Source organism: Pelecanus crispus, chromosome 1 (assembly GCF_030463565.1).
Source record: "Pelecanus crispus isolate bPelCri1 chromosome 1, bPelCri1.pri, whole genome shotgun sequence".
NCBI lineage: Eukaryota > Metazoa > Chordata > Aves > Pelecaniformes > Pelecanidae > Pelecanus > Pelecanus crispus.
Genome location: NC_134643.1, coordinates 30158282 through 30174694, shown reverse-complemented (window position 1 = coordinate 30174694; position 16413 = coordinate 30158282). Strand labels below are relative to the sequence as shown.

At 36.7% G+C, this 16413-nt stretch overlaps 1 protein-coding gene across 12 annotated transcripts in view; it reads left to right on the top strand.

Annotated features, from left to right (window-relative positions):
- FOXP2 (forkhead box P2) overlaps positions 1-16413 on the top strand; it is a 195567-nt gene that overhangs the window by 25030 nt on the left and 154124 nt on the right. For 2 of the 12 annotated variants that reach the window (XM_075725246.1, XM_075725232.1), the window contains exon 2: positions 11167-11172. The exons of the other annotated variants lie outside the window; for them this stretch is intronic. In XM_075725246.1, the coding sequence (XP_075581361.1) occupies positions 11167-11172 (6 nt within the window). The remainder of the gene's footprint in view (positions 1-11166; positions 11173-16413) is intronic. 12 annotated transcript variants of the gene reach the window in all.

Sequence of the window (16413 nt, the reverse complement as noted above, 5' to 3'; positions counted from 1 at the left end):
CTTAAGTGCTTTATTATCTATTTAAAGAAATATTCTATAGTTCTTTATTTATAAAGTTGAAAAATCGAATAATTTATCTGCTTAAAATAGCTATTTTAAATTTATCTCTCTGTGAGATAGCCACAAACAGATTAATTTCTTCAAATTTATGGTTTCTACCACCTGTTTGAGTGTTAAATGTCTGTGTATGTCAGTTTTAAATTTGTTAGCCTAAATGAGAGTAATTCTTGGGGAATTTCAGTATTTTTTGCTTCATTTATGTTAAATAGTTGTCATTGGCCAGATAAATCACGTGATATTGCTAATAGCCTTGAATATAGAGAAGAAAATTTACAAAGTGGCACTTATTAATTAAAGATCACGAACCAGATGATTATAAGAAGGTTCTACTCAGCTGCTTAAGTAAGACAAATGCAATGTATTAGTACTAAGAAAGCTACTGTCCCATTACATTGTAAGTCTGATGTACACACAGAAGCAAGGAGTTTCATATTAAGACTATTTTATTTCTGCCTTGTTATGGCTGTATAACGTAGCTAAAGAAATCATAAGATTATGATTGCGTTATACACAGAATATAATTTAATCTCAGTTTACAGTTGTTTCACTTGGGTTCCAACCAAGTTCACAGGAAGAAGGGATTGAGGCTGCTGTAGGTATCATTTTTAGTATGCTGTGTTATACTAAATGCTATAGGTGTAACTTTAGAAAACCTTGGGAGGTGGAGGAGGACTCTTACAAATCTAACTAATTTTAATATGTACTTCAAAATAGATTAAATTATTATGTGAAATATATGTTAATATATGTTGTGTGTATATGATTATGGCATCTCAGTTTATGTGTGGGGATCTTTGATCTGGTTATTACATTGTCATTACTGATACACGGAGAACCTTCCAACTGAATAGTTATTAAATATTGAAATGTTCTGAAGATATTATGCGAAATTAAATATTTAATTTCGCATAATATCTTCACAGAAATGCTTCAGCTGTTTTATATTTTGAGAAGATACTTAAATGTAAGATCTCAATATTGTATGAACTAATAGCTTGACAAATTTCATAAATGCTATTTAAGGCATATACAATTCTCTATACTTTGCTGTATGAATATGGAACTGAAAGACTGGAACTGATTTCCTTGGTTGTGGAGTTCAGTCATCTCCTTCTAAAAGGAAATCTCAGAATTCTCAAACTCCACCTAAGTTTATCCAGCTCCAGATGCATGCATGCACGCAGAGTTTGGATTCTTACAGCTAACAAAACTTGCAAACAGAGCAGGTGAGTGAATGGGAAGAGAGATAAGAGGTACACAGAGTATTAGAAAATTAATTAGGGAGCTCTTATAACCAATCCAAGTAACTCATCCCAGGAAAAAGAAAAAAAAAAGCACCAAAAGAAGGGAGCACCAAAAAACCAAAAAATCCCAAGCAGCCAGAACAACATTGTACACAAAATCCTCACTTCATTGACTTCAGTTAGATTTTTGCCCTAGGCTTCACTGAAGCCCGAATTTCACCCTGTGTTCTCGCTACCAGCAGATGAGCCTCAGTAACAACCGGTATTAAACTAGACTAAGATAGCTCTCTTGTTTTCTATAAATCAAAGATGTTCACATAAACAATTACCAATTTGTGGCAGACTGCCAAGTGTATATTTCTTACTGTAACCACCAGTGATCAGCATGGGGATTGTCATGCTTTTCCCTCTTGGAATCCACGTTCCAGAATAATTGTGCTAACAGCTTATTCACAGTTTGTTAAATCATACTTGATTCAGGGAAATACTTGGGCAAAACAGGGTGCCTCCAACATACTTCATGAACAGAGCAGACGGCTAGAAGTCTTCAGCACTGTGGTAACAGATTTATTCAGCTTGGTTTGAGAAAATGGCTTGGGTTAAAGGCTGTGATTCAGCCCTCATTAAAACCATTGGAAATGGTACATTGACTCAATGAAGAGATTGATAAAATAATATATTTTTAGCTTCCTTGCCTTTAATAGCTTTAGGATCTTTCTCTTCTCCCTTTCACCATTATGGATCCATTGACTTTGGTGAGATTTGGTAATAGTTTTGTAAATGAGTGGCCACCACTTAAATTGTTTTCTGTGTAGTATTAATGAGCAGTATGATACATATGTTCTGTTTGATACCTCAGTTAGGATTTTAGATAGGATCCGTAAAACTTCATAGGTAACCATCACCTGTCCATCAAGGGAGAAGGGTAGTATATACATGAGGTTAGCCCAGTCAGTAATACGCTTAACCAAATGCTTCCTCGCTGATCAGCTGATGCCTCTTAACAGGTAAGTGGTCCTTTGGGTTCAGGATCCTTGTGGGATCTGTTCTTGTCCCTTCTAGCTACAGGGCAAAATGAATCCCAAAATTTTAGCTTGCGCTTCTTTACTCATAACCCATTTTAAGTAGCTGTATGCATGCTTTGTTTTTGTGTAGCTCTCTTATTGGAAAACTCTTGTTAAAAGTACTGAATTTATGATCAGACGCAGACAAGTCTTAATCTAACCACAAACATAAACTAGCACATGAGAAGAAAATTACTATTCTTTATTTCTCATGCTAAGAGGTACAGCAATATTCAAACAAGTTTGCATTTTAAAAATGAGTACTCTTTCTTGTATCTATGCCAGTAAGACCATGTTTGACCTAGAGATTCCTCTTTATTTTGGCCTGTTACTGGCAAGCAATTTTGTATGCAATATCCCCCTTGAATTACAGTTGAAAATTGAGTTTTTGCAGAGAAAGTATTGTTAAAAATTTTGTCAAGATGTCTAATGTTTTTAGTAACCGAAGCTGAACTATTTTTGAAAGGTGCCTGAGAGCCTGGTTTGATGTAATTAGTCATTCATGTTTAACTATTTTATTGTGATGCCATTAATCATGATCCTTAAATATTCTTCTTCACCGTTATGCTCCAAAGCAGCCTCAGCACTTTGCAGGGTCAGGCAATAATAAGTAGTGATGGTTGCTAATAGCCCAGTGCAAAAGTCAGTATCAGTGGCATGACAGAAGTGGAAATTCAGAGCCTTCTCTTGTGTCATCTTCGAACCCAATACACCCACAGAAGTAAAAAATCAGGGGCAAATGTAGGTCAGGATGTTTAGGTCACCATAAGCCAAGCAGGGTGGATGTTCATCTCCTCTTGAATCAACAGCATCCTTTATTTTGGGGGGATTTTTGCTTCATATGTAAAGAAAACAGCATTGTTTCAGATGAGCTATCCAAATTAGAGCAGTCCAGGACACGATTGCTCATTGATTTCCTGTCTGATTATGAGTGAACAAAAAATACCAAACTCTTTTTTAAAAATATGCTCTTGAAACCCTATTGAAGAGGATCAAGAAACAGAAAGCATTAGGAATATATCAGTGGTCCCTTGATCCGCCTCATTAGTTCAATGGGATTTCAAAAGTGCAGGTTTTAAAATATTGTTCCCACACGTTTTTTGAATTCTAATCAAAAGGTAAATCGATCAGCAGTAATGTCTTGGATGTAAAGCCTGCAGTTTAAATAGCTAGCCAGAAATTGCCTGTACTTTTCTTGATATATCTTTAAAACAATTGCTGTATGATGGGGTAGCAATCATTGCAAGGATAAGGAGACCTAAAAATATATTTCTTTCAGAGTCATAACAATAAAACATCGTTCCATTTTTACTTTTTTGGAAATAAAACTGATTTAATGTAAAAACAACTCAGAGTAGCTTCATCTTTGAGTATTATTTTTGCTTAAGAAATCAAGTTGCAAATTGCACTTGGCAAAGTAGTAAGGCTGTCATCATTAGCCAGTACCCATCACAGAAAACAGTCTTTTGCATCTACTGGAATATATTTTGGATAACACAAAGTCCCATTAATATGAAACAATTACTGAAAAACATTTTATGTTGTAAATAAAAACCACTGATTATTGTGAAAATTAGACACAATTTTTCAGTAGCATTGTAACAGGTATAACTAGAAGCATTATAAATGTTGGGTTATAAAGTACTGATTTTAAATAGATGCCTTTTATGAAAAATGGATGATCAATTTTTAACATTTTTCTAATTAAATCTAGTCAAATACAAGAATAAAAATGCATGTGAAAGCAAATTTTCTGGACTAATTTAATTAAATACACTTTTTGGACAATATAAAGAATAGAAATACTAGTTTGAGATGCTATTAAGAATGGTACAGTATAACATAATTTCCTCTAATACAAAACAATTTTATTTAAGAAAGCTTTCGGACTTTTCACTTAAAGTTCTTTTAAAGAGGTATTTTATTTGACTTTGAAATGTGCCTTACAGTAGAGTTAGCTCTTCTGCTGATATTAGGGGATTTAAATGTGAATAAAGATCAGAAAGCATAAGTTAACAGTGAATTTTGAACTGAAATACAGTGAGCATTGTGGTGACCATCATAGTGTGAGGGGAGTTATGATTACAGCTTTTTGGACAGAGAATATCATATTTTAGCCATCCTGAGAACTACCTCAGTATTTTACCCTTCCTTTCCCCTTTCCCCTTTTCCTTTTCCCTTTTTCCTTTTTCCTTGTCCTTTCCTTTCCTTTGGAGCTGTCATTCAGTTCACACTTGAAAAAATAACTTTTCTGGTTTAAATATTAGTAAGGGAAGAAAGTTTAAAAAAAAACCTACAAAAAAACCCAACATAACAAACCACAGAAACCAGTTTGTAAGGTACCTGATTCTGTTGGGACAGAAGACTAGGCTTTGCCTGCTTTTTATCAGCCTCTGTCCATCTCTAGATGCATGCCCCTGTAATGCTTCTAACTACAATTTTGCAACAGGATTGTTAATAGAACAGGTTAGAATATATTTTAGCAGGCATCGATGAAAAGAATGATAATCCTGTTCTTTGTGATGCCACTTAGAGTATCTAAGCACTTAGATACCACTTCAGAGAGAACCATATTAAAAAAAAAAAAAGTAAATGTTTAAAAACTACATACATTTGTTGGTTTCAATTAACTACTGAAAATTAACATGCTTCCAATTTTATATGTAGTAGGATGCGTACTACCTGATTCCACCTTCTTTCTTAGGAAGAGATGTGAGAGATCAGTATCTTTCTTAAATATATCTGGGCAAATTTACATGTTCAGGACCATATGCATCTAAAAAAAAAAATAAAAGCAGGAAAGGACATTCTGTGATATGAGGACTTTGAAGGTTCATATGCAACTGAGTAGGATGTTGCAGTCCTTCTCAGATGTAGATACCAGCAGTACTTTAAAAAAATTGCTTGGATGTGATGTGCTGTTGTAACTATTTGTATTACTGGGCCTTAAAAAGTTATTCAAGTTCTTGGTCTCCATTGTGCAAGGTATTGTAGCAGTAGTTTGTTTCCTAAAGAGCCAAGAGTGTTGTGTCTTTGAAGAGGTTTCAGTAATAATAGAAAAAAACAACTGCAAATACCCTCCAGTATAACTGAGTATTATTCAGTGGCTGTAGTGTCATCTACATTACAGTAGTTCTTTAAATCACAGGTGATTTTTCCGGGGTAAGTCAAAACAATGATGTAAATCTCTGAAGTCTTTCTTATTGTTAGTCAAGATTACCATACAGGACTGCCTCTATCTAGATACGTTTTTCTAACTGCTACGCTAAAAGGTATTTTGTTATTAGAACTTCTTATGATGTTTTCAGCTTACTCTTCTTAGGAAGGTTCCTCACTTCACCATTAGCTTGCTCTGAGCATGCAGAAGAAAACTTCATAACTATATTTATTAGTTTAATTAGAGGACAACTTTTTGGCAATAATATGGACCATTCAGATCGTGTTTCCTTCCTATCAGATTCAGTCAACTCCTTGCCCCCTTCTCTTTCTTTCATAAAGCAGTTGAGGAAATACAGAGGCAGCCATGGTTGCCGTGCTGTCAGAGATGTTAGGAGCCCTATCTCTGTACCTCACCTTGCAGGTTTGCTTTTGCTTTTTTTTTTTTTTTTTCTCCAGTTCTGCTATATTAAGGAACCCTGTCAACTTGCCTTCCCAAAACATTAGCCAGGTTCTGACAGCTCAGGGTTTTTTTCCTGCCTAAATGAGTCTTGTCTGCGATGCAGATGATAATAAAAACACCTCCTCTTCCTAACCTGGCATTGAAAACTGGAAAAGCAGTTGCCCTTTTTCTCCAGTGCTGTATTCTGCTATTAGAGAATATAACACTTTACAAACTGTACAGAAAAAATTACATACCTTCTTCTCTGTAGCATGGGGAATGCGATTTATGTCTCTATCCTGGTTATGCCCTCCTCCATCTTTCAAACAGCTGGGAAGGGGCTCTTGCAAGTGGAAAAAAACTTTTTAAGAGAGATATATTCCTTTCCTCCATCTTAGATTCTTAGAGAAATCCTTGCCTTCAAAATTGCTGGAATATGTTATCTTTTTTGCACTGATACAATGAAACCCAACTTAATCGACCTCTAAGAAATGTATTTTTGTTCATCTATTCAGTGGGTGGATGGGTATGTTTCCCATGTTCAAAGATTTAATTTAAAATTGATCGCTGACTTTGTTTTATGGTCTTAAATAGTTGAAAATGGTATTAGTTTAAAAGTGAGATAACAATGAAGAGTCCTCCAGTATTGAGAGAGTTAGAAGTTGTGGCCTGTTGTCCCTGCTGGTTCTTCTGCCACTTGTCCCTGCTGGTTATGTATATTTTTTTATTTCAAAGTGGTCATATATTCTTTTAGTATTCTGAAAGAATTACAATCATCTTCTCTGCAAATTTAAGGAAACACACTATGTATCTGTGTCCAGTATGTATGTGTGTATGTCCAGTTTTGGGCCCCTCTCTACAAGAAAGACATTGAGGTGCTGGAGCGTGTCCAGAGAAGGGCAACAAGGCTGGTGAAGGGTCTGGAGCACAGGCCTTATGAGGAGCAGCTGAGGGAACTGGGGTTGTTTAGCCTGGAGAAGAGGAGGCCGAGGGGAGACCTTATCGCTCTCTACAACTCCCTGAAAGGAGGTTGTAGTGAGGTGGGTGTTGGTCTCTTCTCCCAAGTAGCTAGCGATAGGACGAGAGGAAATGGGCTCAAGCTGTGCCAGGGGAGGTTTAGATTGGATATTAGGAGAAATTTCTTCTTGGAAAGGGTAGTCAAGCATTGGAACAGGCTGCCCAGAGAGGTGGTGGAGTCCCCATCCCTGGAAGTGTTCAAAAAACGGGTAGATGTGGCACTCTGGGACATGGTTTAGTGGGCGTGGTGGTGTTGGGTTGATGGTTGGACTGATGATCCTTTTCAACCTTAATGATTCCTAGTTTTACTTTAATTAAAAAATAATCCAGCCACCAAGCCAGGAAACATGAAATTATGACTCTACCCTTAATTGGTTTAGTGGTGGACTTAGTAGTGTTAGGTTAATGGTTGGACTGGATGATCTTAAAGGTCTTTTCCAACCTAAACGATTCTATGATTCTATCTGATAAACACTGTACCTTTTTTCTGAACTAACAAAACACCTGTGATTACTCATGTTTTATGTATGCCTTATTGCAGAACTGCACAGCATTGAAACTTGGAGGGGGTTTTTTTTCCTGAAAATGGAAACAATGAAAAAAAATTCCCAGTTCTCTAACAGTTGCCTATTAATAGTGTTTCTAAATCTCACACCTACAGTCCCAGTTAGCCAGTGATTGAGTAGCTCCTATTTCCACCCCTTTCTATTTGAAGTTTGCAGCATAAGCAATCTTTAAGGTAGCATTTGCATTTGCTGACTGCTCCAGCACCCTGATGACTTCATTAATTTCTGTCTGAGGCTGAGGAAAGAGAATGGCTTTTGGTTTTACTTTTAACAGACCTAATGTTTTTTATTGGTTCTACGTTGAGTTCAGGCATGTCATCATTTGAAATGCACATACTGTGTTAAGATGTACTTTGTTTAATATGCATAAAAACAGGATGGCTGATTGCTAGTGGAAGACGCAGATTAATACATTAAAAAAAGGTTGTCTACCTTCAAAAAACCCAAACCACACAACTATAGTTAGTACTTCATTGCACGCATAGTGGTAACCCTCACCCATGTTCCTGTTTTTTCTCCTAACTTTGAAGAATTCAAACTATTTCGTATTTCTGAAACACCTTGTTCTTCAAGGAGAAGCCTGGTCACTTCTGTATCTTTTTCAAGGTTTTCTTGTTACTGGGGATATAGGAATTTGAGGTGATTTTTCAAATAGTGTTACATAGGGGTAGTCAGTGTAGTGAGGCGCATGGCTTGCAGCTCAGGAGGAAATTGTTTCATTAGAGCACTGTCCCACTTGTATGTACTACTAAAGGGAAGAGAACATACTGAGAGCTTGCATGGCTTTGTCCCTATCTCATCCCTATCTCAACTATGCATTGACAAGCCTGGTTGCGCAGGTTTACTGGGAAAATCCTCTTTTGAGGGAATAGCCCTCTGCCAGCCACCTAAGAAAGGGTTACCGTCTTCCTTACAAGTCACTTCCAGACAAGGCAGTATCATACTGCTTCTGCTCAGCGTCTACAGGATAGAACATCACAAGCCTGCCAGGAGCAAATACATTTCAGAGAAATTTTCAAGCCCTACTAACTGCTAAAATGGTATTTCAGATATTATTCATATTTGTTCAGATGCCATTAGGTTCTGTGTGAAAAATCACTTCTCTAATGCAGCTGCCCATTTTAGTTGGTTAAATGATGACTGGCAGGTTTTAGAAACTGGGTTCAGAGAATCAGGGAGCAAATTGCATACCTTGCTCACCAGGCGTTCAGCCCGTAAATTATGTGAGGTAGGTACTCTTTTTAAAATCAATACTAAAAAGTATACAAAACTTGATTAAATAATAGTGTGTATGCATTAATGCTGGTTTCTGTAGCTGAAAGTCTTCTTACTGGAGTTCACAACAAAAATGTTTGAATCCTGAACATTATTTGATTCTTTTCCCATTTCTAATTAATGAAATCAGTTATTATTGCGATGCTATGTTTTTTTTATTTCAGAGTAGATAACTGTTTCTATTTCAACAGAATTACTTACGCCCACACAAGCAGTACTTGCTGTTTCTCCTTTGCTGCTTCTAAGAAGTTTTAGTCCCTCAATCTTTCAACCAGGGAGTGAAGGCAATATTATATGATTTAAATGACCAGTCACAAAACACAAATGTCTAATAAATTATCTGAGAAACCAATTCAGCAAATGCTCTGTAGGCTGGAATTTGTTTTCTTAAACTATCTGGGAAATCTTTCCTAATGGCTTATCTATTAGTAGACTTAGACGAGCAGGTTTTGGACATCAGATAGCATTAAAACATAAATAACTGAACCAGTGTTAACTGTGATTCATCAGACAACCAGAAATTTTTAGTGAATGTTATAGTTCATTGACCTCTGATTTTTAGATTTAATTCAAAATACAAATATAAAAATAACAGTAATGTGCAGGCATAGCCAGGAGCCCTACCGTGTTAAGCTTATAACTAATGTTTTCTGAAAACAAAACCACTTCATTTTCAGCCAGTATGTGAAGCAGTAATGTATATTCACTCACATAACCTGTATTTTATTCATGAAACAGAGAAAAGCAAAAACATTTCTAGCCCGGCAGCAGTCTGGGTTACATGCCCGTGGGGCCTGCTTTCTTCCAGCAGCTCTTCTGCTTCTGCTTCCCTACCTTGTGATGGTTATCAGAACATTTTGGTGCTGGTGCTTTTAATGGGGTACAGGTTATCAGAGGTGTTGGTTATACATGTGAACAGAAAGCAATGTGGAAGTTATGCTTTAGATTTCACCTGCTTTTAAAACTGAATGCAACCATTAGACAGGTTGCTACATACTGTACTTTTGCTGAGGGTTTGGGGTAGTGAGATGGGCTGTTGCTGATACTCAACACACAGAGTTATGTTGGCACTCTAGCCATGCATTTTCAGTCTTACTTACAATTTCCCCTTTCCCCTCAGTGTTTTTTCCATAATCATCTCAATTTGTTTTATAACCATTTAGGTCCACCTTCTCTCACGCATCCACATCTTTCTTCATATTTCTTCCTTCTTTGTAGCACCGGTGACACTCATCTTCCTTGATAATGATCAGTGACAGTTTTGATATCTCTGCTCTTTCCAGTCTTTGTGCTGTCCTGTTCATTTTGCGTATCTTTGTATGTGTTTTTTTAGCTTCTTCCAAAGGAGAAGTTTCTCAGATAACTATATTTCTTTGACCATTTTTCCCCATAGTTCTTTTCCCTGTACATTCGTTGCGGCGGCCAAACCCCTCGCATCCTAACCCTCCTGGCTTTGGAGGGCAGTTTTATGATCTAGTTTTATATTTCTCTTTCCTTTAGCAAGCTATGCCTTGTGAAACATTAAATTTAAACCTTAAACCTTACAGTCATCAGTTTTCCTTCAGACATCTTCCTTCCAGAACTTTGGCCTTGGTCTCTTCCCTTGTTTCTAGCCTAGTCAGTTCACTTCCAAGGAGGATTATGTGTTCTTCCAACTGGATGGTATTTGGAGGACCCATCCCCATATCCCCAAACTCTTTCAAAGCTTGTCCTAGCAGACCCACACTACTCTTCCTTCTTTGCCCAGATTTTGCCCTGCAGGTTGAAACTGTGAATATTTTTATCATGCCAGTTTCACAGCAGCTTCTGGTACTATTTGCGTAGTATTTTTGAAGCTCCGCTTACAACACTTAGGCCTAAAATCATGTGTACTTCAATAGTATTGCATCACTATAACCACTGCTAAGTTTGAGACACAGGCATCTGGACCAAGTATTTTAGAAGTCTCTGTTCTGTGTGGCTGTTTGTTTCAGCTTTGTAATTTTCTTTAGATTTATTTTGCTGTGGAAGAACTCAGTTTAGAACACAAATTATGGAACAAAATACAGTTGCTGTTTGTACAGTTTCATACACATCTTAAAATCAGCACAGAAGACATTCTCTGCTTTGGAGAGAAGTCTCTTTTTTTTTTTTTTCTTTTTTTTTCCTTCCTTCCTTAATGTGAATACCAGCCTGATCATATTTAGACTGCAATTGTAGATATGGTTCCCACTTGGCAACGAACAGTATAAGATTTGCTCGTTTGTTTGTAACTGCATGTACGTAGGGTATGCACACTGTTTGCTAACACCTTTCCTGACAGCAGCGATAAGCTGCCTAGGCTGGCAAGAGAGTTCACCTAGCAGAGGGTGAAAAGATGAAAGGTCCTTTTATGAAATGCAAACTGAGAAGCTGTAACATAAACAGAACTGCTCTCAAAGAAATACTGGTTCCTGCCTACCTCTACACAACTTCAAACTTTTAGGCTGTAATCCATATTTTATGCAAATAATCACTCAGTTTACATCTGAACATGAACAGCTAAGAGGGACTTGAATCCTGGTCTCCCCAAGATCCATTCTGCCCAATAATTAGGTCACCTCTAGGTCATCTTTTATCTTTGCTAAACAAAAATGAGACGTGGTTTAGAAGGTCTGGTTAATGCTGTGGGGTTTTCATTATTCAATATTCTGTAGTTTTCTGCTGCGGGACATCCAGTGCAATGTATCTCTCCATTTGACTGGTGTTAGACTGCATTTAGAAAGTAGTGAAGACCAACTGCTGTGATCCCAGACAGTAAAAAAGTAAATAGCTTAACCATAAAGTCTTGGGTTGCTGTCATTTTTAGATTCTGAATGAGGAAAACTTCATTTCAAATCTTCACTACTGAGCAAAGCATCAATGTGATTTCAAACATTCATGTGGTAAAAATAGTGGTAAAGTAGTCACACCCTAAAAGTTCCTACCATGTTGGTAGTTGCTACCATTTCTAAAGAGTAAAGAGTTTATCTCAGATCTATACAAGAATAACAAGGGAAATAAATTTCTTTGAAGTCAACTATCTTCAAGTTCTTTGCACTTTTTTTTTTTTTTTTTTTTTTCCCTTGGTCTGCAGGGAGAATCCTTTATCCCTGCTGAGTAAATACTGAAAGATCTGGTAGGAGGACTGGAACTTTTGTTGAAACTGGTGAAGATCTCTGAAAATCAGCACTACTGTCCTAAATCTGACTTCTTTTCTCTCATGCCTGCATTATCCCTTCCATCTCCTTCTCACTAGTCTCAGACTGCATACCTATCCAATACATAGTCAGCCCTTTTCTGTTTGTGTTGTCTACAGTGTTTTCCTGGCTTCCAAAAAACCATAAAAACTCCAGGAATGCTTCATCTCTCATCTCTGCTTCTGTTGCTTCTGTTTCTGTCACTTCTTGTGCGACTTAGTCTTTTCGTTCTCGTATACTCACTCCTTGTCCATAATTAGACCCAAAGAAGGATGGGGGAGAAAGAAGGATTTTGGACTTCTTAACAGGTTCCCAGTACTTCCAAATCTTCCTTTCTCCCTTTCTCCTACAATCTCATCTCCTGGATGGTGTTACCAAAACCGCAACTTTAATTTCCACTCTACCAGTGATGCCAGCCTTCATTGCTGATTACTCCAGTTTTTGTTCAGCCAACTTCATGCTTTCTCCCACACAGCCTATTGGGCTTGAGAGGAGTTCCCCATAAAAACTTGTAAATCCACTGTGTCTGTTGCTGTCCCTGAAGTTCACGTCCATGCGGTGTCTACAGTGAGCTCACAGTGGCTAGTCCGTGGGTGGACTGAAACTCTTGCACTTGTAGTAACCGGGAACACTTTGTTTGTCCTTGCCTTTTGCTCTTTCCTACTGTGTGTTTGCCTAATCTTTTTATGCCGGTACATGTGCAGTGTCAAATCTAATGGGGCCCTAATTTAGGCATCTACACGTTACTGTAATTAATTAATAACGCCATCCTTTGTTAATTTTGACAACTGCTAGGAGGCTGAAGAGTAATTGTACTACTAACCATCTGTATAAATGCAAAAATGCAAGAGGCTGAAGATTGTCCGCTGAAGTCAGGTTCTGCAGGCTAGTGTATTAGCACATAGCTAGTGAACTGATCTGCAGTATTCAGACATTCATGCTTCTGTAACAGAAGTAGCCTCTGGTTTAGGGACAACAAAAATAGTGGGTTTATAATGGCAAGAAGTACCAGTAACCTCCAAAAGCATGTGTGTTCATCAATTAAAGGATATTGAAACAGGAAGGCAAACTCAGTGTTAAGGGCAGTAGGGTGGGAGAGCCCTTGCTGTACTGGCCAAGAAAGAGGGGAGAGCATGTCCGAGCCCTCTTCCTTGTCCAAGGGGAAGAGTAATGGACCTTTGACTCTCAGTAACGGGCTCCCTTATCCTCTGGCTATACATTTGTATTTCTGAGCTTTCTGAGTTCCTTCTGAGAGTCACCCACGTGATGAGTTTTCTTACCAAAACAAAATAGAAGAATGGAAATTTCCTCCTGCCTTCTAATTAAGCATTTTTCAGTTAGATTAACCAGTATAGATTAGATTGGATTAATCCAGTGAATTGATACAGAGTAGCATTCACATATTGAACTGAACAGATGTAATACCTGGTAGACTATATAGCAAAAAGACGAGTTTGTTTGAATGACGCAGGTAAAAATGCAAAGCTGTTGTAATTAGAGACATTATAAAATTTTAAATGTCAGCTAACTAATACAGAATATGTTGTTGAATTTAAATGTAAAAGAGGGAGTTAGCAGATGAAGTTTCTCATTTCTTGTGGAGAAATTTAACAAATGTGAGTAGTGAATTAATTTCATTTCATTTTATCTGTACCTTAACAATGTAGTTCCTGTTTGTTACACTGCTTAAAAGAAACTAGTTAACCTTATCTTGTTTTATGCACTTAATTATCCATCAACTTTTTTGAGCTCTTTTCGTCAAGTAGCTCAGTAAAAGTTTCACATTATTCTAATTTTTCACAGTAACCTTTTATTACTGGTTCCAATGGGTTGATTAAGTACATCAATAATGACTTCATTTTTCTCCTTCAGAGACATACTTAGATATAGACAATGGTTGGGATGGTATACAAAGATCACTGACTGTCATGCTGACAATGTTCCTTCGTTGTCTCACTGTAATTTCCCCTCTGTCTGTTCTGCATGTATTCATGTTTTTCACGAGGGGCAGAGATTGCCAATTTGTTCAGTATTTGCACAGTACCAGTACAATAGATTCCTAGTCTACGACTCAGGCATTCTGACAGTATAAATAACAACAGAATTGCTTGGAGTGTTAGTTGCAAAATATAAATGAAATTTGGATGTGTTGTGTGAACAACTTATATCAGAAATGATAGGATCCGATGAAATCATGCCACAATGAAATTAGAATTTAGAATTTTAGAATTTAGTGATTTCCATACAAGACAAAAAAACCGAAACCTTCTTTTCACCATGGTAAGGCAGACTGTTCTCATTTTTAGCATGTGGCATAAAAGGCCTATGGAACTGGACTTGCATCTCCAGAATGTATAAGGAAGGTTCTGCAGAACATAAAACACAAATAATAACTTTAGAATGCCTTATTTATATACTTATGCTTTGATTTCATCATAGTTTGATTTCAGAGTGAACAAAAACTTTCGTTTCACCTAGTAACTAGGTGTGTAAAAATAAGGCAACTTGGTTTCTTTTTCCAAAGGAAAGACTTACTTCAGAATAGAGTAAATAAATCAGTCATAGTGAAAAATAAACCACATTCCATCAGAGATGAGGATTATTTCATAGATGATGCAATGATCTTTACATTTCCTTGTTTGGTAAGAGTCATTTAATTGTGCTTGCCTTGCCTTGAATTAGTAAAGGGACTATTCCTTTGCCACATTTATCAATCCTTTTATCCTTTCACTTCCATAAATGCATACGTCAACTCACTACAAGAGGTAACTGAGTGAGCTGTACAGTGATAAATTTTTCTTGTTAGGAGAAATTACATTCACTAACTTGAGCTACTTCAGCATGAAATTGAAAAAGAATCATTTTGTCTTAATTTACATTCTTGATTCAATGAGAAAAATGTAGATTAGGCCAAGAAAACTATGTAGGCATTGCTTTAAAAACTAAAGGTAAACTGAATTGGCAACATTAGTAGTTCATCAAATAACACATCTCCTGTACTGATGATACTGGGTTCTTTTAGTGCCTGTGAATCACTTTAAAATATATACATTTTGGTCTTTCAGATCCGTTTACTGTTTCAGTTACATCTTTATCAACAGTGGTATGCATTTTTCATTTCTCACCTAAGTCGTGCACATCGTTCCTTAATCAAAATCACTGGGATAGTGCTGCGGTTCACTAGCCTTAGGAGCTGCTATTTGCCTTGAATAAATTACGTGAAAACATGTTGATTGATAGATGTTGCATGTCAGAAAAGAAGATAACTGTATCTTCTTCAGCTTACTAAAAGGTCATGCACACAGCATAATAGGAACAGCCACAGACAACTTTGAGATAAAGTGTATCATGAAAAGGTGTGCAATCTCATAACCAGTGAAACATGGACTACAAGCTATTGTCTTCTCAAATACAAGTGATTTATCCACTTGCATTCCAGTTAAGATGAAAAACAATTTACCTTTCTGTGTATTTGAACTATATTTTCAAATGCTTTAAAAAAAATCCTGTACAATAATGACAAAAAATGGTTTAAATTCTTCTGTCTTCCAGTTCTGTGGCAATGAGGGGCTTTTTTGAAACAAATACACTGCACTTTCATAGCAGAATTTCCAACTGCCTGTTGCAAAGAAAAATTCTTCTAAGATATTACATAATACTGAATTAATATGTTGATGTGTACTGAAATATCTACGAGTATGTGGTGATAAAATGGGAATTGGAGATTGCTATGTAGTTTGGAAGAATAGTTGTTTATCTAGATTTAATGATTATTTTTTTTCCCTGAGGTGGTACAAAACATTCTGTGTTCCTTTGATTTTCATGTCAGTTGTATGCTAGGTGGGACTGGGAATACCCTTGTTTGCTGTTGTAGAGCACCCAAGTTTCTGTCCAATATTGAGTGCCTAAGTTATGCAATAATGAAAATAATTAAATGTAATATTTGAGTATTTGTTTACAGTGGAAGTGGTAAAGATGTCTGTAAAAAATATTTCCTTGTTGTGCTGTCTTTGATATTCACATTTGTGCAGCACTATACAGATACATTGGACTCATACGGAATATTCAGCTTATTAGAATTAAGTTTGAGTATTTGGTAGCTCTGGAGATTTTTAGTGTGGTTGGAGATTTTTACTGTGTGAACGTTTAGGTGTTTTGTAGTTAAAAACTTGACTGACAGACTTTGCAGCCTGGCATTTAAACACTTCTTAAGGTATTTCTCTTACGTCTTGTTAACATACATAATTATTTTCATGCTTACGTATATAGCAATCTGCCTTCTTTCAAACAGCTAATACGAAAAGAAGAAACAAAAGCCAGGCGCTGTTGAGAAAAATGCGGCTTTTAAAATGGGCCAGCGTGTTTTAGGTAGAACAAAGCTGGCCAGGTTCT